This window comes from Orcinus orca, chromosome 2 (genome assembly GCF_937001465.1).
Source record: "Orcinus orca chromosome 2, mOrcOrc1.1, whole genome shotgun sequence".
NCBI classification, from domain to species: Eukaryota; Metazoa; Chordata; class Mammalia; order Artiodactyla; family Delphinidae; genus Orcinus; species Orcinus orca.
In genome coordinates, this window is record NC_064560.1 from 125,197,148 (window position 1) to 125,220,633 (window position 23,486).

Consider the following 23,486-nt stretch of genomic DNA (forward strand, 5'->3'; position numbering starts at 1 on the left):
CGTGGCTCGTTGGTCTAGGGGTATGATTCTCGCTTTGGGTGCGAGAGGTCCCGGGTTCAAATCCCAGACGAGCCCCAGTGATTGAAACTTTTCCTTCCACCTTCCAACCGCTGAAAAAAATCTCAGTTCTATACAAACTTTCCAGCGTTCTGAACTGTTCTACAAAAGAGAACTGTTCTACAAAAAGATTATCTGTGCGGGGCCAAACTGCCTGGCTTCCTGGACTCTCGCCAGCGGACGCCTGGGAGGGGTAACCTCGCTCCCGCGAGCAGGGAGCAGGGGCCAGGGTCCCGCCGTCTGCAGACCCCACAGGCCGTGTCCTCACGGCCCCTGAGCGTCGGCCTCGGATCTCCAGGCTCGCTCCCAGCCCAGGTGGGGACCCACCCCCTCCGCCTGGGGCGGGGGCTGCTCTGATGCCTGCGTCGGAGGCGGGTCCTGGAGGAAGGCGCCTTCTCGGAGAAACCGGGCGGGGCCTCAACTACAAAAAGGCTCGCACCCCGACGCTCCTCTCCTCTTTGCTACCGGCTCCCCATCGTCCTCAAGAAGCGGGTGAGAAGCAAACACGTCTCTTTCCACCGTTTTGCCTGTTTCTGCAGACTTGTTCTGAGGCCGAGGTGGGTTCACACTTCTCCTCCTCCAGCTCCTTTTCCTCCATCTCCCCCCCCCGCCTCCTTTTTAGTAGTTTCATCAGGGGCGTTTGAGTCGGGGGAGTCGCCTCTTAGCAGAGGCAGTGTGGGGCTCGGTGGGGAGGCGTTTGCGGCACCGGACTGGAGGAGCTGAGGAATAGGAAGGAAGGTAAAAGTCCAGTTCTTGTAGAGTCAGAGATTCCCCATTCCGACTCCGATGCTTATTTTCCGCAGCTGAGTGGAGATGCCAGCGTGAAATGCCTGTTGCCTCGAACGTAGGCTCTAAGTGAGACCCCAGAATTGGTGAACCGAAGGAAATCCGGGGAGGCCTACACTTCCTCAAAACTAAGGATTCTTTTTCTTGGTACCCAGGATGATCGCCAGATTTATGAAACAGGTCTTGTCCCGTTTTTGCGACCGCAACTGACACGTGGGAGCTCGTGTTTTCGTTTTCTGTTTACTCCTCTATCTCCTCACCCTTAACCCACCTTCAGCCAGTGTTGAGACGTTCTTTAAGACATTGCCACCAACCTCTTCTCTAAGCTTTCTTAGTGGAACCTTGGGATCCTCAGCTTTCTTGCTCTGTGACAGCACATCAAATGGTAACAGCACAGGGCTTATTTAGGCAGGATGGTAAAAACAGTTTCAGCAGCATTCTGGGGCCTGGGGAAATCTCAAGTGAGCTGTAGGGGAGCAGAATTTGCCACCCCAAACTATCTCTGTAGCATATTATTTTAACCTGGTTATTTCCTAAGAAACAGCAGACAAGGGGAAAATCCAGAAAGCCTAGTAGGAGTTAACTTTTTGTAGTAAGAAACATTTACATTTATAAGGGAAATCTCCATTTGTAAGAGTGTCTCCCTCGCTGTACCTGGAAGAGGACGACCAAATATCTACAAACTCTTGCCTGCTGGAGAAGGCAAAGACTTAAGTTTGCATCACAACCCTACTTTTTACTGCGCTTTTCCTGGTACCCTAACATAACTGACTCTCCCCACCCTCAACATCCTTTTTTGCCTTGATGGGAGGATGGTATTTAAAGAGAGGCTTCTGCCATTTTGGCGAGTTACTCAGTTTTCCTGGGTCTCTCTAATGTGTCCATGATTTTAAACATCTGTTTGATTTTCTCCTGTCAATCTGTCTCATGTCAATTTGATTCTTAAACCAGCCAGAAGAACCTGGAGGGGTGGAAGAAAATGTCCTCTTCCCCAACAGAGCCAAGACCTTTCCTGTGTCATTGGGAACCTCACAATCAAGTCATAAATGTAATCACTAGAAACCCAAGTGACATAATTATCTGAATAGCACATGGCTAACTTCCCAGAAGCAGCCAGAGGTATTCAAAGAGCCACTGAACTACACAGCTACTAACTAGTTAGTGCAGAAGGATAAGACATTTTATATTTCAAGCAACTTTTTAACAGATAATGGGGGTGTTAAAATATTTTGGGAATATATGGAAATATCCAAAGTAGTTTTCTCTTAAACAGCAACTTTTCATTGGCACCTTTAAAATGATCTTTGATTTCCTAGAAATTACTAGTGTGGACTGTGAATGCTGTGTGGTGCAGTGGGAAGCTTCTAGTCCCTGGAACTGCAAATATTCACTGGGCGATACATGTTCTTTTTTCGTTCCTCGTCCCTCATCTGTAAAATGAGGGGTTGATAGATAGTCTCTGAGGTCCCTCTTCTAATTCCGACTGTAGGATGTTGGTAACATGACTCTTATAGGAAAGAAGGTACTCCAGTAATATGGAGAAAAACTATAGTTTGGCAGAGAGGCTGGGGAAAATCATTCTAGGAAAAGAGGAATGGCTCTGGCTTTGTTGAAAGAGCAGATGTGAGCTTATAAGCAGTCAAAACTAAGGGGTTTGCCGAGTTACTGTTGTAAGCATTTGCCAGTGTGATTCATAAATTAAAGTAGTTGGCCAAGAAAGTGGACCACAGCAGGCCAGTGAAATCTCTCTTTAGTTTTTATTTAATCTTTATTTGCACAAAGAACAATCTCTGTAAACAGCTATTCTCCAAACACATTGAAATACCTGGGAAAGAACGAATGGGCACAGAACAAGGGTTTGTTGAAAATGGAATGTTTAATGTTTGTCTTTGTTTGGAAATAGAGGTGGGTCAGCTGGACTTTGTCCCCATCCTCCCTCAATCAATAGTGTCCCCTAATTCCTGGAGGTAGAGGTATGACCCTTATTTCCATGTGGACTTCATCCTCTTTTAACCATTACTTCTGTTACTAAATAAGTTTCATGCTTTAGATTACTTATAATACCTAATACAATGTAAGTGCTATGTAACTAGTTGCTGGGGCACAGCAACTTAAAAATTTTGCTTTTTGGAAGTTTCTAGAATTTATTTTCAAATATTTTCGATCCATAGTTGGTTGAATCCGAGGATGGGGAACCTGTGGATGTGGAGCATTGACTGTAGTTCCTCATTATAAGTATTTTGAGTAAACACTTAGATGCATTTTAATGAAATAGTAAAACTTTCTTTTTTAATTTTTTCCAAAATCTTATATTCTGTTTCATCATAACCTCATTGGGCCAAGGTGAAAAGAAAAACAATTAGAATGAAAGCGATCATTCACCATTCACCAGCTGGCTTTTGGCATTGTCAGCTCTATGGACAGGTTGTGAAAAGGTTGTCGAGTGAAACCCCAGAGGAAGAGAAAGGACTCGGCTGTGTTCAGAGGCTGAAGGCTGCCCCCCAGCACTACTGCATAACTCTAAAATCAGAGGCTGATCTGTTTGTGTGAGTTGGTGCTTGCGCTGGTGTTTCAGGCCATGGAACTGTATGTGCTCGATTTTGGTGTGGAGTATCTAATCTCTGCTTTCAGGCGATTTATCAGACTAGGGTGGGGTTGTGTTGATCAAGTCATCTTGATCCCCACAGACTGTGGGAGTTGGCTGCTTCCCGGTCCAGGACTGCTGAGGCAATCAGGGTGTCAGCAATGGGTCTGGCAGCCTTCTCCGCAACAAGTGACTGGTTTGATAAGTCTTTTTTTTTTTTTTTTTGGCCGCATGAAGCATCACGTAAGATCTTATTTCCCAACCAGGGATGGAACCCTTGCCCCCTGCATTGGAAAGAGGAGTCTTAACCACTGGACTGCCAGGGAAGTCCTGATAACTTTTTTTTTAATCATGTTACTTGTATTAATAAATCTGAACTCACTACTAAAAGAAAAAGATCATCAGATTGAATCACAAAGCAAAACCCAGCTGTGTGGTTTATAATGGCTGATAACTTTTTAAAACTCAATTCTTCAGTTTGTGTTTAAAAAGTGATGTGTGATTAATTTACGGTCGGTGCCCCTCTCAAACGGTGTGTTTGCCCATAAAAGGAAAGTGAGTGTTTGGGCACGTCGTTAGAGGCAGTAGAGCCCCACATCCCGCTACTGCTCTTCGCTCTGTTAAAAACCAAAATTCAACGGAGTAAATTTGAAGACCTCATTGACTTTGTTGAACGATTCACGAATGGGGCAGCATCTCATCTAGTAGATAAGAGGTGCTCCGAGGAGCTCTTCAATGGAAGGCTTTTATAGTCAGAAGCTGGATGAGGCAAGAAAGTTATTAGCAAAAGAAAAAGAAAGGGTTGTTTCAGTCAAGGGCCCCTGCTGTTTGATTTCAGAGTTTCCTCATGAGAAAAACTGGCTTACATAATACCCACCTCACGCAGTCTCGGTGATGGTTAAATGTAGTCATGTATATGAGCGCTTCATAGAGTGAAAGGTAACACTGATTATTATAATTATTATGATGATTTCAAGTGCATTTGTTTTACTGGTAGGCAGCCTGTCTTCAGTTGACACCTAAAATACAGGGAGACTGAAAACTTGGAGGTGGGTGGATGACAATAGAAGGCTGAGGATTTTTAAGAAGATAACAGTGTCCTAGATCCAACATCAGTGAAGGTGGGTGCTGAGGGTTTGTGAAATAGTTGGCCTCCTACTGCTACCTGATATTTGAAACCATAGGATCTAGAAGTGATCCTGGTGACCTTCAGTCCACTTTCTATGCAGGCAACGAATCCACTTTGTGAGTGGATGCAATGTCAGTGTTGCACTGATGGTGGAGATAATCAAGTTTACAACTGTGTTACAAGGAACAGAAGATTGAGTGCGCAGTTAGTCATTTGTGGACAGGTAAAGAAGAAAGGAAAGAGAAGCCCAGGACATATGGTAAGGATATTTCCGAGGGTTAGTAAGGGTTAGTAGCTGGGAGGTTGAGGTCAAAGGCAGGGTGCTAACAGCTGTCACATAACCTTCTCTGGAAGTGCTTTCCTGGTTCTGTGAAACCTACTTAGCACCCTTTCATGAAACCAAATAATGTGGGTAAACAGAAAGCACAGTGGAGCAGCGTCCTGCTGAGAGACCCCATCTCACTCTGCAGGCTTCTTCTGAGGCAGTTCTTAGAGCTGGCCCAAGAAACGACATCTTCTGGATCCAGATCATTGCATGGCAGCAATGAAACCTCGGTCCTGTCCTGGGCAAAAGTAAGAACCACGATGTCAGGAAAAGCAACTTTGGGACAAGAGGCCATGTTTATCAAACTTTGCCTCTGGAACAAATCTCTAATCGATTCAGGTGGATTGATAGTTGGCCGGGTCATGCCCAGGGAAGAGGTGAATGCCTCTCATTGTTTGTCCAAGAGCAGTGTCCTTGGTTTGCCTGTCTCTGCAGAATTGGGGATTTTTAGATCTAGTCTCCCCACCCTGTTCATCTGATCACTATATAATGAGAACCAAGAGAGGCCTCCAGGTTCACACAGCTGGAACCCATCTCCAGGAACAAACAGCTGGAACCTCTCTTCAGTTGGAGGGAAACTTCCAGGTTTTTGTAAGATTCTTCCACCTGGGTAATCAGTTGTTTTATTTATTTACTTGTTTGTTTATATACTATTGTTAGCTGTCCATCCATTTCAGTGAAACTATTTCCCCCCTTTTAAAGCCTCTGGGCCCAAGCTCATGAATTAAGAAGAAAATGAATTAGATTCCAAAGTTTAAAATGAAAACAGATTTCTTTGGGGAATATTCTATATCAGGGGTCCGCAACCCCTGGGCTGTGGACGGGTAGCAGTCCGCGGCCTGTTAGGAACTGGGCCGCAGAGCAGCAGGTGAGCGACGGGGCGCGCAAAGCTCCATCCGCCACTCCCCACCGCTCGCCTTACCGCCTGAACCATCGCCCCACCCACGTCCGTGGAAAAATTGTCTTCCTCAAAACCGGTCCCTGGTGCCAAAAAGGTTGGGGACCACTGTCCTATATGTAGATAAAGGGAAATTAGTGCGATTAGGAGCAAGTGGAGGTTTAGGAGAGACTCCTAAATTGTGATAAAATCCCCAAAGATTTGGGAAAGCTGTTTGCTGAAGGGCATCCGGAACACCCTCCCCCCCCCCCCCCCCCCCCCCGCCATATAGGCATTGTATGTGGCTTAACAAGAAAAGAAAACAGAAAATATATTTTTAGCTCTGTTTTCTTTCCTTTTTCGATATTTATTTATTTGGCTGCGCCGGGTCTTAGCTACAGCACATGAGATCTGAGATCTTCGTTGCAGCATGTAGGATCTTTCAGTTGCGGCCTTCAAACTTAGTTGGCAAGTGGGATCTAATCTAGTTCCCTGACCAGGGATGGAACCTAGGTCCCCTGCTCTGGGAGCGCAGAGTCAGCCCCTGGACCACCAGTGAAGTCCCAGCTCTGTTTTCTTATAACCTTCGCTGATAATTTCTTTCCTTAAGAAAGTTTTGGGGGAATTCCCTAGTGGTCCAGTGGTTAGGACTCTGCGCTTTCACTGCAGAGGGCGTGGGTTGAATCCCTAGTCAGGGAGCTAAGATCCCACAGGCCGTGCAGTGCGGCCAAAAAAAAGAAAGGAAGTTTTGGGTGCTCTTTGAAAGCAAAGTGGGACACATCCCAAGATCAAAAGAAGGTACACTGACCATAGTTACTCATCATTAAAGGTCAAGGTAATTCCCTGGTGCATAAAGTTTGGTGGATCCCTTGAATACAAAATATTGCCTGGGGGGAGAGGAAGAGAATGTTAATTTTTATAAAGACCAAGGGATTGGTTTGAGACAGAGGATAAAGTTAGTCTAAAGAACATTTGGAACAAATTCCACTGACACTTATGTGCTTGGGTCTAGAAGGATATGTGTAAATGGGTCTGACCACCCTTGACCAAGTGTGAGGCTCTGTGCCCTTGGCCTAGGCAGATTCACTTCTGGACCACAAATAATCTCTCATTTGTTTTCTTCCAATTCCCTTTTACCTCTCTTTTTGGGAAATTGAGAATTGCATATATGCTTGTGGAAGGTATGAGTGGGGGGAGCAGATGTTAGATAGTGGTGACCACTCTCACCAGTGGTGTGTATTTGCTGGGATTTGGTTTCTGGATGTCTCAGGGAGTCAAGATTACAATAAGCCTGAGCAAACTTTAGCTGAGTTGTTATAGAACGAATGTGCAAATTTTGTAAGTCAGAAACAAAGATATTCCTTTACCTCCGCAGATTGGCACATGAGGACCTTCAACCTCCCAACAAACAAGTGGCTTTTTAGGGTGACAAGCCCTGAGGTAGGGTCAGTCCAGTGCCTTAACTAGAAGTGGTATGGGCTGGACTTACACACCGAGCCTTCAGGGATGTTGCATACCAGTGAGATTGGGCTGCAGACCATCCTATCATCTCTTTCTTCCAGCTGGTGCCTTGTGCTACCAACTAAACTTATACAAACTTATCTTTACAATTCCATGGTCACTGGACTTTTGCTAGTGAAACTAGAAAGGCTCTCTATGCTTTATGAGAACCAGGGAATTTCAGACTTTTAGAGTTAGCAACTCTCATTTTATAGATGAACAAATTTAGGCCTGGAGAAGAAAATGAAGTCAGTCATTAAAAAAAATTATTATTGAGGGTCTACTGTGAGGCAGGTAGTATAATACAAGGTGAATGATATGAGCCCTGCCCTCCTGTAGATTATGCACCGGTAGGAAACACTGAGAAGTAAACAGGTAATTGTTCGCTCAGATCCCATGAATAATGGTTTTGGAATGGCACCCATGAAACCTGACAAGAGGTAAATCTTTATTTTGTGATATCCTTGTGGGCATATACTGAGCGTTGTGACTTTTGCTTTGACACTGGTGACCTGTCCTTGGGCTTAATATCTAAAGCATAGAGTGTTTGGACAGAAACTGTAGACAGGCCTGCCAGCTCACACCCCCTTCGGTGAACAGCAGTATCCCCTGTACAATACTGGCACCTCCTACAAGGACCCACTGTTTTCTCTACAGCGTGGGAGACAGCATTCCTATCCACCACTGCCACCTAATGACTCTTTTGGGTACTACCAGCTCAGGTTCTACTTCCAGATTTTTGGACTCTGGGATTCTGGCCTCTGCTCCCTGTGTGACCTTTAAGGACCCTTCCAACCTTGACAGCCTGCCATTCTACGATTGCCTGTGACATTAGAAGGCAATATTTGCCCATAGCAGAGCAAGAGACTTAACTGATTACAATTCAAGAAAACTTTGTCTTCCAAAAAACTAGAAAGAGAAAACACACCCAGGAGACTGAAAAGCACAATGTTAATGTAAAGAGCTTGGCGCGTGGGGAGCATGGCAGCCCAGCAGCTGTGGTGGAGCAGCCGCCATGTAGGACTACTTGTTATTCTTTTAGGTGGGACTCTTCCAATCACGTACCACTTTCTTGCTAACCTCCCAAGAACACACTTTTGCTGCTGCTATTACAGATCATACTCTTATGTGCTTCATGGAAACCTTTTCAGTGACTATTTCTTTATTTCATAATTGAGGAATGACTTAGTGTATAATTTGGTCATTTCTTAGTGTATAATTTGGTAATTCTTTGGCAGTATACCCAATTTGTCTACAGTTATGATAAAACAGACAAGGTAGTGAAATGCCCCATCAAAGTGATTCAAACTACCACGAGGGCATGACTGTCTCTCTCTCTGAGCCCTTCTGTGTGTCTATCCACATGTACTGTACTCTTTTTCCTCCTAATAAACACTTTACTTGCTTCACTTAAAAAAAAAAAAAAAAAAAAAGGAAGAAAGAGAGGTCATTTCGCTCACCCTGTCACATGCCTTCACATGTAACCAGCAGAACCCCGAATCCTCTTGTCTTTCTAGAGCCACAGTTGTACTCCCAGGGCTGCTTAGCATCACTACAGGCTCAGTGCTACAACCTGTGGCCTCTTTAAGGGCTACGAAAATATTTAATACGAAAATATGTTTATTGACTTACACACAAGAAAAGCACAATATAAAAATTAATAATTAATTTAATATCCATGACACTATACCATTTATTCTTTTTTAAATAAATAAATTTATTTATTTATTTTTGGCTGCGTTGGGTCTTTGTTGCTGCGCACAGGCTTTTCTCTAGTTGAGGTGAGTGGAGGCTACTCTTCGTTGTGGTACACGGGCTTCTCATGGCGGTGGCTTCTCTTGTTGTGGAGCATGGGCTGTGGGCACGTGGGCTTCAGTAGTTGTGGCGCACGGGCTTAGTTGCTCCGTGGCATGTGGGATCTAACCCATGTTCCCTGTGTTGGCAGGTGGATTCTTAACCACTGTGCCACCTGGGGAGTCCAAGACTTGGTGTGTCTTAATGGTCTTTGTGTTCCAGGACCTAGCATGGTGACTGGTACCCAGTAGGGGCTTATGTAGTGTTTGTTATTAAATTAGTTAATATGAATGAAAGAGTGTGAATGGATTTTGTAATGCTACAACTGGTAGAAATGTAAATTTTCAGGGATAGGAAAGAGGGGTTGGGGCTGGAAGGTGTGTTCAGGAAACTTTTAAATAGACTTTCCAAAGGAATCGATAGACAAGACATATGAGACTAATGAGGAAAGGAAAAGAAAAAGATATGCTTAGGTGACGGACGATACCTGATTTATGACGCCCGGTCAGAGGGAAAGCTCCCTGTCCTTTTAGCCTAATTTGGCAATGCTATTCTGTGCCCCTACTGCATCTCCTTTTTCTCTTGGTAGGAGCTTTTGTTGAAAGAGATGGTGATGTTCCTGAGCCCCCTGTTTTTCGTCTTCATGCTGGGTCTGGGTCTGACCCCACTGACCCTGGCTCAGGAAGACGACAGATACAGACACTTCCTGTCCCAGCACTATGATGCCCAACCAAAGGGCCGGGATGACAGATACTGTGAAAGCACAATGACGAGGCGAGACCTGACCAATCCCTGCAAAGACGTCAACACCTTTATTCATGGCAGCAAGAATGACATCAAGGGCATCTGTAAAGATTCGAATGGAGAACCTTACAAAGGCAATCTCAGAATAAGCAGGTCTCGCTTCCAGATCACCACTTGCAAGCATAAAGGAGGGTCCCCCCGGCCTCCATGCAAGTACAGAGCCACAAGCGGGTACAGAGTCATTGTTATTGGCTGTGAAAATGACTGGCCCACCCACTTTGATGAGTCCTTTATCACTCCAGCGCAGTAGCCTAGAGCTGGCTCTGCTCTTTTTTCCTTGCATTTCCCCCTCTTACTGTAGCAACATTCATTGCTAGGAATCCAGAAAATGAGCTGCTGATCTTTTTGTTTTCTGTTTTACAATATGCTTAATAAATAAAAACGTCTCTGAAATCAGTAAAAATCAAAGTCTTCTCACTGATTCTTGGTCTATTGATCTTTCCCCATTTTCTCTATTCAGCTGTCCCCTGAGACGGTTGGATGGGATAGAAATGCCTTTTCCTTATCAGTCAGTTCCTTATCAGGCATGAAGGAGGTGGACTTTACCTTTCCGTGAAGGTAAGGATGTTAAATTCATCTTACCGAGATTGCTGGGAAAATTCCAGGGCTCAAGGCCACTAAGCAGAATTTTTAGGAGAAGCAGATTGTTTTGCTGTCACCGTTAATAAGCCAGTATTACTTTTACAAATGTTAAGCCCTAGGAAGAAGAGTTTAGGACTAAATACCAACAGATTAATTACACTCTCTCTCTCTTTCACACACACACACACACACACACACACACACACACACACATTTGTAATCCTGCATGAATACCAAAATCCATTCAGGGTAGCCACTCTTACCTTAAGCAGGGAGTAATTTGATATTGCTTTGAATGGAACACTGACAGGATATTCTCATGGTTATTTTATATAAAGATCAAAAAATTGATTACTATAATTATTTTCTCTTTAATCTTTTACTTTATCAACTGACGTCTGGCAACTCTGAGGTCTTGGGGAGGTCATAGAAAGATTCCAAGCTTATCCTTTATTCTTCTTCAACTTGATGTTTTTAAGTAAATACAAACTTAGGTTAACAATCTCTGTAAAATATGCTAATTAATCCATGGGTTCAGTGGTTAACTTCCTGTTACCTAATCTCATCAACAGATACCTGGATATTTTATTTAGAAAGTAGTTAATAAATTACAGTTATGCATCACTAGTTTTGCCATCTTATGAATGACTATAGTGGTCACAGTATTCCCCATGGTGGCCTCCCCTGCTGCCTACATGCCCTCAAATGGACCAAAAGCCCTGGCTCCTCAATACCTGGGTTATAGGCCAGTGTCCTGGTGCCACAGAGAGCCCACCCTCACTGAAAGTACTCAATTTATGGAGAAAAGGATGAAAAAGTACTCAATTTATGGAGGAAAGGATGAAAAAGTACTCAATTTATGGAGGAAAGGATGAAAGGTTATGGGTACATACTCAACACATGAATATATCTGCCTTGAATTCATCTATTTCAAAATTGAAAACATTGTCATTTCTTTCTGAAGTAGGGAGAAGGGTTTTCCAAACCTCCTTTATTAGAAAATTTGTCTTGGGACTTCCCTGGTGGCGCAGTGGTTAAGACTGCGCCTGCCAATTCAGGGAACACGGATTCAATCCCTGGTCTGGGAAGATCCCGCATTCCTCGGAACAACGAAGCCCGTGTGCCACAACTACTGAGCCTGAGCTCTAGAGCCCACGAGGTGCAACTACTGAGCCTGAGTGCTGCAACTACTGAAGCCTGTGCACCACCTAGAGCCCGTGCTCTGTAACAAGAGAAGCCACCGCAATGAGAAGCCCACACACCGCAACAAAGAGTAGCCCCCCACTCCCCACAACTAGAGAAAGCCCGCGTGCAGCAACAAAGACTCAACACAGAAAAAAAAAAAAAAGTTCTGGAAATGTATAGTGTTAAAAAAAAAAGAAAGAAAGAAACTTTATCTTACTATAAAATCAAAAAACTCTTAGGAAGCGAGAAATTTCCAGAGTTTGGTAGACTATTTGGATTTTTTTTTTCTGGTTCTCCAACCAGGACTGTCTCCCTAATATTAGGCAAAGGGGCTTCCAAACAGACTCTTGCCAACTCAAGAGTTGATGGGGAAAGTTAAAGGCATGGACCATTATTACATAGATCACATCACAGTTGTGAAAACTCACATCTCCAAACATCTACTTAGAGCATTATTATTGCATACCCTGCCCTGGTGTTAGGACAAATGACACTTTCCCAGGAAGTCATGTGGCATTGGGATAGGGTTCTTCCTGACCTGCTGATGGAGCTAGCAGCTGAGTAGCCAACTCTAGTAGTTTTTGCTCTTGATCTCTTTTTCTCTCACAATCAAAGTTTGTTTAGAATGAAATGTTGAGTCACAGGCAAGTCATTTTATCCCAGGTCAATCATTTGAAGAATTGAAATCCTAATCCACTATGTTTTGTTGACTTTGCAAGGAAAAGAGAAGAAGCACCCCCAAATGTCAAGTCCTTTGAAGAATGGTGACATGAAAGAAAGAAAATTCCATGCACTTTGGAGAGGAAACATTTGTCCAGGGACATAGCATAAATTCTAGTAGCTGAGATATTTTGGCTTAAAAAGAGCCTTCATCTCTTGGGAATACAGATTCTCTACAAAATAAGAGGGAGGGTGTCAATAATATGTGCAATTCAGTTTAGTTGTTAGTATATCAGATTGAGGGAACAAAGGAAACCAAGAAAAATGGAAATTGTAAAAATGGCCACTGCTGACATATACTGAACACTTAACCGTAGGCTAGGCATTGTGATAAGCACTTTACATTGATTTTATCATTTATGCTTCACAACATTCCTAAGAAGTAGGTATTATTATTATGCTTATTCTACTTGTGAGGAAATATACTGAGAGAGGTTAAGTCATTTCCCCAAGGTCACACAGTTAGTGTGGCAGAACTAGGTCTTTGGGATCACAGTATCAAAAGAAGTTCTTACTGAGATTTGACGTGTGCAGTGGAGAAAGCCTTTGGGGCAAGCTCTAAACAAAAGTACGTGTTGGGAGGATTTAGGGACCATTTCATTTTCTGTTGTAGGTAGAATCTTGAGATGCACCCATTGATGTCTACATGGGACTTCTGTTCATAATGTTTTTCCATGTCTTGTTAACTCAGTTGGTTACTGTGGCTGAGGTCATGGGTTTGCTCTTGGATGAATAGTTTAATCTACTCTGTAGCTAGTCATCTTGCTAAACCATGTTGTTGGTCACAAAGAAGCAGGATGAGAGAAAGTAGAGAGAACTGTGCAAAATTGGATTTGGGAAAAGCAACCCAAAGTACATTGTTGTGATGAAGCTCTTACCCAAGTGCCAAGTGTATCTTCAGAAGTTGTAACCAGTGGTCCTGGGGTTGAGGGGTAAATCAAACATCATTTCTTCCCGCCATCCTGCTTCCCACAACTCCTTCACTTCCCTCACTTCCCAACTCCATATCGCATATCTGCGGCATCAGACACAGGAATATGACATAGAGCTTCGTATCTTTCTGTGCACAGGCAAAAGGTGGTTGTGAACTGAGAAGCTGGCATTTAAAAGAATGATAGTTATGTTTGATCCTAATCATTATCGTTAAGGATAGGCTGTAGGTGGAATAAAGTGCAGGTCCCTCGTCAGCCGTTTAATCACTCACACGGGGTGATCCACCATCATGAAGCAGCCTCTTTGAAACAAAGGACAGTAGTAACCATATATATCAAACTAGGAGTTCAGCTGGGGCTAACCCTTGGACTGCATGTGTAGAAAATGGATCTGTCTGACGCTCCAAAAATTGTCCTTTCTGCTTTGGGTTGCTCACTTCCTGTTGAATCAGGGATGATTTTGCCTGCCCCTTGGTTTCTCTCTAGGCATCTCCAAGGTAGTGATGGCTCTCCAGACGACCCATGCATTACTCCTGCTCTTGCTGCTGACCCTGCTGGGGCTGGGGCTGGTACAGCCCTCCTATGGCCAGGATCGCATGTACCAACGATTCCTGCGGCAACACGTGGACCCTGATGTGACAGGAGGCGATGTTGGCTACTGCAACTTGATGATGCAAAGACGGAAGATGACTTCACATCAGTGCAAGCGCTTCAACACTTTCATTCATGAAGACCTTGGGAACATTCATAGTATCTGCAGAACCGCCAATATTCAGTGCAAGAATGGCCGGATGAACTGCCATGAGGGTGTAGTGAGGGTCACAGATTGCAGGGAGACAGGAAGTTCCAGGGCTCCCAACTGCAGATACCGGGCCAAGGCCAGCACCAGACGTGTTGTCATTGCCTGTGAAGGTAACCCAGAGGTGCCTGTGCACTTTGATAAATAGATGCTACCCAGCAGGGGTTATGGCCCAGCTGATGGCCTTTAATTTACTCCTTAAATAACAATGAGTAATGCATTTGAGCTGTCCCAGGCTCCATCTCCACTGCTTCTTTCTTTCCTTTTTTTTTTTTTTTTTGGTTCATTATATAACCAATTCTGTTAAATACATTGCATGAAAGATGAGACATAAACTTGTAATGAATCTGAGCTTTTCTGTAATAAGCTTCCTTCTATAATACTGGTCAGCTTTGCTCTCTCTAATCTCATCCTCTGGAATTTAGTCATTACTTAGCACTTCAAGAATTTCAAGGTGTTTTCATCTAAGTTATCTCATTCTAATACCATAGCACCCTTGGGATGCTGCTGCTAGTGTTGCAATATACAAAAGTGCAAAGTTAAGAGATTTGCTAAGACCAAAAGGTTAGTAGAAAAGCTGAGACAAAAGTCTAGTTTACACGGTTACTAATCCAGGGCCTTTTCCGCTTCATCACAAGGAATGTTTTGAAAATATCTCGTTTCTGTTCTTCCCAAATGTCAGCTGTTGGGGGAAGCATTAAAAATTTGGAAATAGACACTGGCAACATGAGAGCTCTGTCTGTATAATGCGGCAACCTTACTGTGTTTGGATCTAATAAGATCAAGAAATTATACAAGGGATTTTCTTTTCCTCTTCCCAAACTTTTGAGTCACCCTAGTAAGTCAGAGTATTAAAATGTACTAGATCATTAAGACTCTTCCTGACTGAAAGATTTTTCAAGTCTTCCTAATAATAAAGGAAATAAGGTACCTTCAATTCCAAGTATTTGAGAAGACTATGGTCTTGTGCGTGAGATTTTTTTCCCTCCTATCCTCTTTTAATTCTCCTCTAGTTTATAAACATGCACACACTTTAATATCCTCATAGACTCTGGCTCAAGACTAAAGCTCATCAGATCAATGACCATGACACAAAAAACTTTGTCTCATTTGCTCCAGAGAGAATGATTCCTCTCAAGACAATTCTCATACCCCTTCCTTCTCCCTTTAAATATTTAGGAGCAAATTGGGGGACAGAGATGTATAAAGACATTAACTGCTAAAGAAAGAAAGTGTGTGTGTGCGTGTGTGTGTATGTGAGAAAGGACTGAGCTGAAAGCATTTGAATTGTAGCAGACATATATTATTTATACTTAAGATGTACAACTTCATTTGGTATACATATACATTTTGAGATAATCACTATAATCAAGCTACCAAACATATCTATCATTTCACATGGTGACCCTTACGTGTGTGTGTATGATGAGAATCCGTAGGATTTACCCTGTTAGCACATTTTAAGTATACAGTACTGTATTGCCACCTGTTAAAAAACTTAGGGGTTCAAAAGAGGCCTCCCCAAGATGTGCTACTTTGGCATGTGGATTATTTTGAGCTAATGGCAGTGGAGACCCTGTTAACTCAAGAGAAACTACTGCCCCTCACTTAAGTTCCTAGAAGAATTTAAACTGGGGATTTTTCCCAGAAAAAGAGTTATTAGCAGACATAAAATGGATCGCTTTCTTAGCTTGCCACTTCACACATGAGTCCTAGGAGTGTCTCCCTCCTGCCTCTATATTCCTTGAGTCACTACTTGATTTAGGTCTTCAGTAGATAACACTAAGTTGCTGGGAAGGGCTCAAGATGTATGGGCACATGATGGCCATCTTATCTTTTCTTAGAGTCACCTCTCAAATCCTCCATACCCAGGTGCCCAGAATTCTTGCCTTTTTACCCCCGCTCTTCACCCAAAGAACTAGAGTAGTTGGATTTACAGCGTCCTCTGAGACGATCCCCGTCTAGACTATCAGCACATGATTCCCCGTTATTCAAGGAATACTTGACATGAGCTAGGGTTTACAGTGCACCAGAGTTTCTGTAAATACCAACATGTCCGCATCTAATCCTGATGACATATTTCCCATTCCAAGAGAAGAAACAGGATGGCATTGCTACGAACATGCTTTGAAGACAAGTTCTGGATATAAACTAAGCATTCTGACTATAGGACAGGAAAAAGAATTTTCCCTCTATCCTTCTAGGTTCTGAGACCTAGATGAGATCCCCCTGTAATAAGAGATAGATTAACAAGAGAAAATGTTGACCTAAAACAAACAGACTGCCAGTTATTTCTCCAGCAAAAAATAGGTTTATTTGGGATCAGCAAAGAATTGCAATTTGAGGTCTACAACCATGGTGAGCCACACGCAAGTCTCCAGCAAAAATGGAGAGGAGAATTTTATAGAGGGGAAAAGGAAGTTGGGAGGGCTATAGTAAACAGAGCATGGCTTTTTGTTGGCTGAGTTGTGACAGTCTCTTAATTTCTGAGCCAGGAAAGAAGAGGAAATCTCTCTTCTTCCTGTTGGCTCTGCTATCCTCATAGAGCATGAGAGCTCCCCCTTCTGGTCTCCTGACTCTATTTAATTGAGATTTCTATTTATTATTATTATTATTATTTTTACAAAAAACAAACAGAAGCTTAACAAAATGTATATTTCCTGTATGCTTGGGAGATACCCAAGAAAGCTGACTAAAACTCCCCCCAGTGGCCCAAGCTGATACATCAAATACCATTTTCAGCTAAAGACAAAAGAGGATGTTGGGGATAGTATTACATACGGGAAGGAAGGAAATTCACCAAAGTTGAAAGGAGCAAATGGTGGTAAACAAATATTTGTTGAGCCTTGTAGAGACAGTGAGACAGAGAGAAATTTTAACAAACAGACTTTGCTAGGTTCCTCCCTGTCTACACACCTAGTTCATATTATACTATAATTATCCATGGTGTAACTATCTTCCTGGAACAAGTCCCCTACCTACATTCTGTCGACTGAAAAAAATGCACAACCTAAAAGATGAGAATTATGTTTTATTTGGTGGACTTACTGAGGACCTAAGCTTGGGAGACAGCCTCTCAGATAGCCTTGAGGGGCTGTTTTGAAGAGGTTAGGGAGGAGCCAGGATATATAGGAGTTTTTCAAAAAAAAAAACCCAACAGGTAGTTGGAACATCAAAAGATTACTGTTAATTAAAGAAAAACCAGGCATCTTAAGTTTAATGAATTTAGCACTTTTCTATGTATAAGAAGATGCAAGAGTCTGGGCTCATTGAAATCTTTCCTTTGAGATGCACCTTGACTATCTAGGGCCAGTATCCTGTTTATCTCCATCCTGAATTCCCCTCAGGGGGCACCGTTGCGGGTGGCTGCAGTGGTTGCTGGCTTGATGGTTTCAATATCCTTTGTTTACTGAAATGGCAGATGGTATTCTTTGTTCATAATTCTTTTAGGTAGTTAGAGGGGAGGTCAATGGTTCTTCCTGAGTCTTGTATGCCATGATTGTTTTCAGCTCAAAATAATCCACATGCCGAAGTGACACATTTTGGGGAGGCAAATGTTGCTCCCCTCAGAGGCATATTTTGGGGTGGCATATTCCGCTACCCTTTATGGCATTCTGATAACAAGGTGGCCCAGTGAGAAATTCAACCAAGGAGGCTTAGCTAGGAACAGCCCTTGAAGAAATATGTTTATAGGAAACACATTCAAGGATCTCACTTTATCCACAAACTGTGCCTTTGACTAGATACTTTTCACCTCTCAATGGAAGTCCCACAGTTTAAAACTCCAGATGTGGTTTTCCTCACTGCAGTTCCCATGGAACATAGCCATCCAGGGAATTTCCCCTAGAAGTTGGTTGGGAAATGAGTTTAGGAGCCAGATCTCTGGTTGTCTCCTGATAACTCTAGATAACCCCTCTCTGGTGTTACCCAAGGCCTTGCAATTCCTTTATGCCCACAAGTCAGTCTTCGGGGTTTGACACCTTTGCTCCAGGCTATTCTCACAGTGAACCCAAGGATTCTAGATGAGAAGCTATAGGAACTGGTTCTCTTAGTGAGGCTGTCCCTCACCCCCACCCCACTGCCAATCAGTTGGAACACTGTACCTCCCACTGCTATTCCTTCCTTCCTTCACTACTGCAGACTTCTTGGCTCTAAGAAAAGGGGAAAGACGCAGACTCTCTGCTCTTTAGATCCATAAACTGATCCCTACTACAGCCAGTGACAGGAGTGTTGGATCTAAATAGGGTGAGTTACGTTTAGAAGGGTTGGTGCTGAGGATGCTTAGAGGGAAAGGCCCAGGAACACTGTAAGGGGCTTGATTGGACTTCTAGATGGTGGAATTAAGAATAGTGACCCGGGCTTCCCTGGTGGCGCAGTGGTTGAGAGTCCGCCTGCCGATGCAGGGGACACGGGTTCGTGCGCTGGTCTGGGAGGATCCCACATGCCGCGGAGCGGCTGGGCACGTGAGCCATGGCCGCTGAGCCTGCGCATCCGGAGCCTGTGCTCCGCAACGGGAGAGGCCCGCGTACCATAAAAAAAAAAAAAAAAAAAAAAAAAGAATAGACAGTGACTCAACTTGTAAGAACCAAAGACCTGGACTCAACTCAGCGTTAATCTCACTGAAACAGTTCTTGGAGCCTCTCTCCACTCTTCCATCCCTCCCCACTTCTTCTCCAATCTTCCTGAGCATAATACCATTGTCCCTTAGTATCCATGGGGGGCATTGGTCCAGGACCCCCCCCATGCCCAGGATACCAAAATCCAAGCTTGCTCAAGTCCCTTATATAAAATGGTGTACGTAGTATTTGCATCTAACATACGCGCATGCTCCTATATGCTTTGATCATCTCTACATTACTTATAATACCTAATACAATGTAAATAACTGTAAATACAATGTAAGTGCTATGTAAATAGTTGGCAGCACACAGCAAATTCAAGTTTTACTTTTTAGAACTTTCTGGATTTTTTTTTTGAGGGGGGACTATTTTTAATCCATGGTGTGGTTGGTTGAATTCCTGGGTGCAGAACAAATAGATACAGAGGGCCAACTGTACATTGAAGCAGCTTGAATCCTGGTCTTCTCTTCATCCTATTTAGGCCTTTTGAGCCAGGGGTAGGGTGCCACAAATGAGAACGTGCCTACCCCTTGCGCTCTGTTTGATGGAGTACTTGACATTCTCAGATACGCTCTCAGTACACGTATCTCATTAGCCTCTTACAGGTTTGTGAGGGAGTTATTATTAAGCCCATCTGAGGACATCACACTCAGAGAGTTGAGAATCGGGTTAGAAATTCCACAGGGCCGGGTATACTCCTCATGGTAAATGACGACAGAGAGCTAGTTTAAAGGGAAGACTTTTTCAAGCAACTCTCTGCTCTAATTTTGACCAGAGTAGCTGTTGTGAGGGCAGTTTCAATTTTGGTACTTGATTGATTAGAACAATATTTCAAAACTGGAGTTCCTTTATGATGACCTTCTTAACAATAGATCAAGATCGTTTATAATGATGATAATTAGGGAAGTGGCCTCTGAGAAGGGATGTGGGTAGTCACAAGTGATAACATGTTTCACACAGGCTTTGGGGAACTGTCTTAAGGAAGTCAAGATCCTGGTAAGCACCATCTTGCAGAGTAAGCGTAGCTGCAGCCTCAGATTTCAAGGAACCAAAGCCTTCCTGCTTCAAAAATATCTCCCAAGTCTCTATTCATCTTCTGTATCCCCTTAAGAGGCAACAACACTTTCCACCTCACAGACATAGAGCTTAAAATACCATTTTCTTTAGGACACATGCTCTTTTGAGAATTGATCTGGGGACTCCCTTGTGGTCCAGTGGGTAGGACTCCGAGCTCCCAATGCAGGGGGCTCAGGTTTGACTCCTGGTCGGGGAACTATAACCCACATGCATGCTGCAACTAAGAAGTCCGCATGCTGCAACTAAGAAGTCCACATGCTGCAACTAAAAGATCCCGCATGCAGCGACTAAGACCCGGTGCAGCCAAAATAAATAAATAAATATTGAAAAAAAAAAAAAGAATCGATCTGGACTGCAAAACAGCTAGCTAGAGGGTGATTGGTTCCTCAGTTCAGGTGGAAGAGATGGCAGACAGGAGGTACTTGGAATTCTCAAAATGAACTTCATCAGTTTTTTACAACTTTGTGCTTATCTCACTCAGGCTGTAACATATTTTCAGTTCTTATAAACTTTATTATCTAATGAGAGTTATCACCTTCTAGCCTGGGAACCAAATGATAAAATTTGGTTGAAGGGCCTACGTTGGCAGAGAGGAATTTTAAGGTAGAGCTCAGCAGTTCTTCCTCTCTCTTCCCTGTACCCCGACAGGTGGCCCTGGTGACTGAGATGGCATCCTCTCTAAAGGTCCTAGGCCCTCTCTTGGCCCTGCTGTTCCCTCTATGTGGGCTCCTTGTACACAGCCAGAACGTTTCCTGGAGGGAATTCGTGAAACAGCACCACCCTAGCACAAACTGGGAATTCAGCAAGTACAAGTGCAGTGATCTGATGAGGGAAAGAGGTGTTTCAAAAGACGAGAACTATCACATCTTCGTCTATACCGTATGGCACAAGATTGAGCATATATGCATCAGGAACTGGAGAGATCACTACAGAAATGTATATATATGGGCCCCATATCCCTTCAAAACACTCAAGTGCTACCGGAAGAATAGCAAAAACAACTACAAAGATTACAAGAGCTACAGCTACATTGAATTCCATTGTGGTATGAATGGGTTTGTTGATGACATAGAGGACATGCAGTTGTTAGAGGATATCAGCAACTAGAAAGTTGACCCACACCCACAGGTTTTAGCGTTCAGTGCTTCCCAAGTGGTGGTCCCTCCCTGCACCAAGAGCCCTTGCATTTATTTGCCAATGTTTTGCAACTACTGAGAGTTATGTTTCACGTGGTTTCTTACTATCGTAACTTTGCCTATGTTGTTTCTCTGCCTGGAACACCCTTCTGTCCTTATTTACCTGATTTACTTCTACATTTTTGAAAAGATTCAGCTCATATGGAATCTCTTTTTGACTAACCCAGGAATTTTCCTGATATTGACTCTCCTTATAACTTTGCAAGTGGAATGATCTTCCCATCCCTAAATAAATTTTATCATTCCAATGTGTGAAATTTATTTATGTGTCGTGTGATTAGCACGGGTGTTATAACTGTGAGTTATATAGCTTACGCTTGAATGTGATTTGTGCTGTATGTAGGTTTAAAGTGTATTATATGTGTGTGTCTAATATGTGTAATAGACTTGTGTGTATGATGAAAGTATAACTGTTTATGTGCTAAGCTGGGGAAAAGTTGTGACCTAGGCATTGATTGTGGGGATATGCTGAGTTCCCATACCCACCCAGATTGATGGGTGTGGCCAGAGCTGATTAGGTACAAAATATGTAGCATGTTCCTGGCACGTAGCAGGTGCTCAGTCAGCACTGATTTTCTTCCTTTCTATCCTTTGACTTGGTATTTTAATTTTGACTTTGACAAAACAAACATGACGAGTGCCCATCAATTGTCTCCTCTCCCTGGATTTCTTTAAGAATGTCTGTAAGGAGGCTATTGCATTTTAGATGAGTTACGGTAGTATGTATGTTTCCTGATGAATAATACATTAAGTAGAAGATATGAACACAAATGAGTTTATCTGATAAAAACCGTTTTCACTTGGCAGAGATATAGGGTAGGGCTAGAGGACTTTAAAATGAAACTCTCATCAAGAGTGGGGCTTAGGGACTTCCCTGGGCACAGTGGTTAAGAATCTGCCTGCCAATGCAGGACACACGGGTTCGATTCCTGGTCCGGGAAGATCCCACATGCTGCGGAGCCACTAAGCCCATGAGCCACAACTACTGAAGCCCGTGCCCTCTAGGGCCTGCATGCCACAACTACTGAGCCCGCGAGCTGCAACTACTGAAGCCCACGCGCCTAGAGCCCGTGCTCTGCAACAAGAGAAGCGACCGCAATGAGAAGCCCGCGCAGCGCAGTGAAAGGTAGCCTCCGCTCGCCACCACAACTAGAGAAAGCCTGCGCACAGCAACGAAGACCCAACGCAGCCAAAAATTAAAATAAAAAAAAAAAGAGTGGGGCTTAAGACTTGCATTTTGTTGGAGGAAAGAGGAAGTAGATTGGAGAAGGAAATGTTGAAACACAAGTAAGTAAGGTCCACAGAAATTCTGTTTGCTAAATGAGAGATAGAGATACAGAGTAAGAGAAATGTTCGCTTCGTATAATTTTGCCTGGGCAGGTATGCGAAGGAGAGATACTGAACATTAAAGGACCCTGTGTTCTTCAGCCTCCTGCATCACTGAATGACTCAAGCCTTGAAACAATTAGAACAAAGACCAGGGTATAAACATTTTAAATTAGATGACACTTTAAATTAAGCTGCACACTATAAGGGAACAGAATTTTCCACCCTAAAATATGTCTCTTTGGTATAAGGATTATTTTAGCCTGATTATTTTTTAAGAATCAGCAGATATGAGAGGAGCTCTGAAAACCAAATAGAAGTCACTCTTTTGTAAGAGACATTTACAGGTAAAAGAGAAATCTCCATTTGTAAGGGTGTCTTCCTGCTGTACCAGGAAGCGGTGGGGGGGTGGGGGACGGGACTCATTCTCTAGAAACTCTTAGTGGTGGACAAGACAATGATAAGTCTGCAAAACAACATTATCTTTGGGCTTCCCTGGTGGTGCAGTGGTTGAGGGTTCGCCTGCTGATGCAGGGGACGTGGGTTCGCCTGCTGATGCAGGGGACGTGGGTTCGTGCCCCGGTCCGAGAAGATCCCACATGCCGCGAAGTAGCTGAGCCCGTGAGCCATGGTCGCTGGGCCTGGGCGTCTGGAGCCTGTGCTGCACAACGGGAGAGGCCCGCGTACCACAACAACATTATCCTTGTTTCCTGTGTTTTCCTGGTCATCTCCCATAGATTTCCCTCCCCAACATCTCCTTTTGTCTTTAGCCGAAGGTGATATTTAAGGTGATGGCCCCAGCCATTTTGGCAAGTTACTCAGTTTACCTGGGTCTCCGCCATGTATTACACGTGTTATTAAACTTTTGTTTGTTTTCTCCTGTCAGTTTGTCTTATATCATTGAATTATGAGATGAGCCAAATATCCTAGAAGGGAAAAAAGGAAAAAAAATCCTCCCCAACAACACCTTCCTGGAACTCGGGCCTCAACGAGTAGCCAGTGAATCTAGATTGGTCATCGTGCTCCAAGCATAGCTCCTCAGCTTTGCCATTTTTTCAGTGTACTTGGGAATGAGCAAATACCTGGGAGATGATGACCTCTACCCACCAAATTCACAAGAGATTAGTGTTAAACAGCAGTTCTGTAAGCAGATAGGGTAGGGGGTCCCTGGAGAAAGAGAACCAGGAAGGGTTT

General features: G+C 43.5%; 3 protein-coding genes and 1 non-coding gene across 6 annotated transcripts; all 4 read left to right on the top strand.

The window, feature by feature from the left end:
* The first annotated feature begins 3 nt into the window (after positions 1 to 3).
* Positions 4 to 75, top strand: TRNAP-UGG (transfer RNA proline (anticodon UGG)). Its single transcript has one exon. It is a non-coding gene; the product is annotated as a tRNA-Pro (tRNA).
* Positions 76 to 482: 407 nt separating this feature from the next.
* On the top strand, positions 483 to 15,030 carry RNASE4 (ribonuclease A family member 4). Of its 2 annotated transcripts, none has more exons than XM_004274066.4 (2): positions 483 to 614; positions 13,762 to 15,030. In XM_004274066.4, exon 2 carries the CDS (start codon positions 13,779 to 13,781, stop codon positions 14,220 to 14,222), a length of 444 nt encoding a protein of 147 aa, XP_004274114.1. In that variant the 5' UTR covers positions 483 to 614; positions 13,762 to 13,778; the 3' UTR covers positions 14,223 to 15,030. The 2 variants fall into 2 exon arrangements, with proteins under 2 accessions (XP_004274114.1, XP_033291800.1); XM_033435909.2 differs by lacking the exon at positions 483 to 614 and adding an exon at positions 4,689 to 4,815.
* Positions 493 to 10,264, top strand: ANG (angiogenin). Of its 2 annotated transcripts, XM_004274127.4 has the most exons (4): positions 531 to 614; positions 4,425 to 4,548; positions 4,657 to 4,815; positions 9,642 to 10,264. In XM_004274127.4, the coding sequence occupies exons 3-4, from the start codon at positions 4,681 to 4,683 to the stop codon at positions 10,104 to 10,106; spliced, it is 600 nt and encodes a 199-aa protein (XP_004274175.3). In that variant the 5' UTR covers positions 531 to 614; positions 4,425 to 4,548; positions 4,657 to 4,680; the 3' UTR covers positions 10,107 to 10,264. The 2 variants fall into 2 exon arrangements, with proteins under 2 accessions (XP_012389974.2, XP_004274175.3); XM_012534520.3 differs by lacking the exons at positions 4,425 to 4,548; positions 4,657 to 4,815 and having other exon boundaries at positions 493 to 614.
* Positions 15,031 to 17,957: 2,927 nt separating the features above from the next.
* Positions 17,958 to 21,214, top strand: EDDM3B (epididymal protein 3B). Its single transcript, XM_004274067.3, has one exon. It carries the CDS (start codon positions 20,437 to 20,439, stop codon positions 20,875 to 20,877), a length of 441 nt encoding a protein of 146 aa, XP_004274115.1. The 5' UTR covers positions 17,958 to 20,436; the 3' UTR covers positions 20,878 to 21,214.
* The last annotated feature ends 2,272 nt before the right edge of the window (positions 21,215 to 23,486 follow it).

Bases quoted from the DNA above. Each gene is read 5' to 3' on its own strand.
- ANG (XM_004274127.4), top strand. From the start codon at position 4,681: ATGCAATGTCAGTGTTGCACTGATGGTGGAGATAATCAAGTTTACAAC. The intron at 4,816-9,641 runs GTAAGGATATTT...TTCTCTTGGTAG, and splicing joins AGAGAAGCCCAGGACATATG to GAGCTTTTGTTGAAAGAGAT.
- RNASE4 (XM_004274066.4), top strand. From the start codon at position 13,779: ATGGCTCTCCAGACGACCCATGCATTACTCCTGCTCTTGCTGCTGACC.
- EDDM3B (XM_004274067.3), top strand. From the start codon at position 20,437: ATGGCATCCTCTCTAAAGGTCCTAGGCCCTCTCTTGGCCCTGCTGTTC.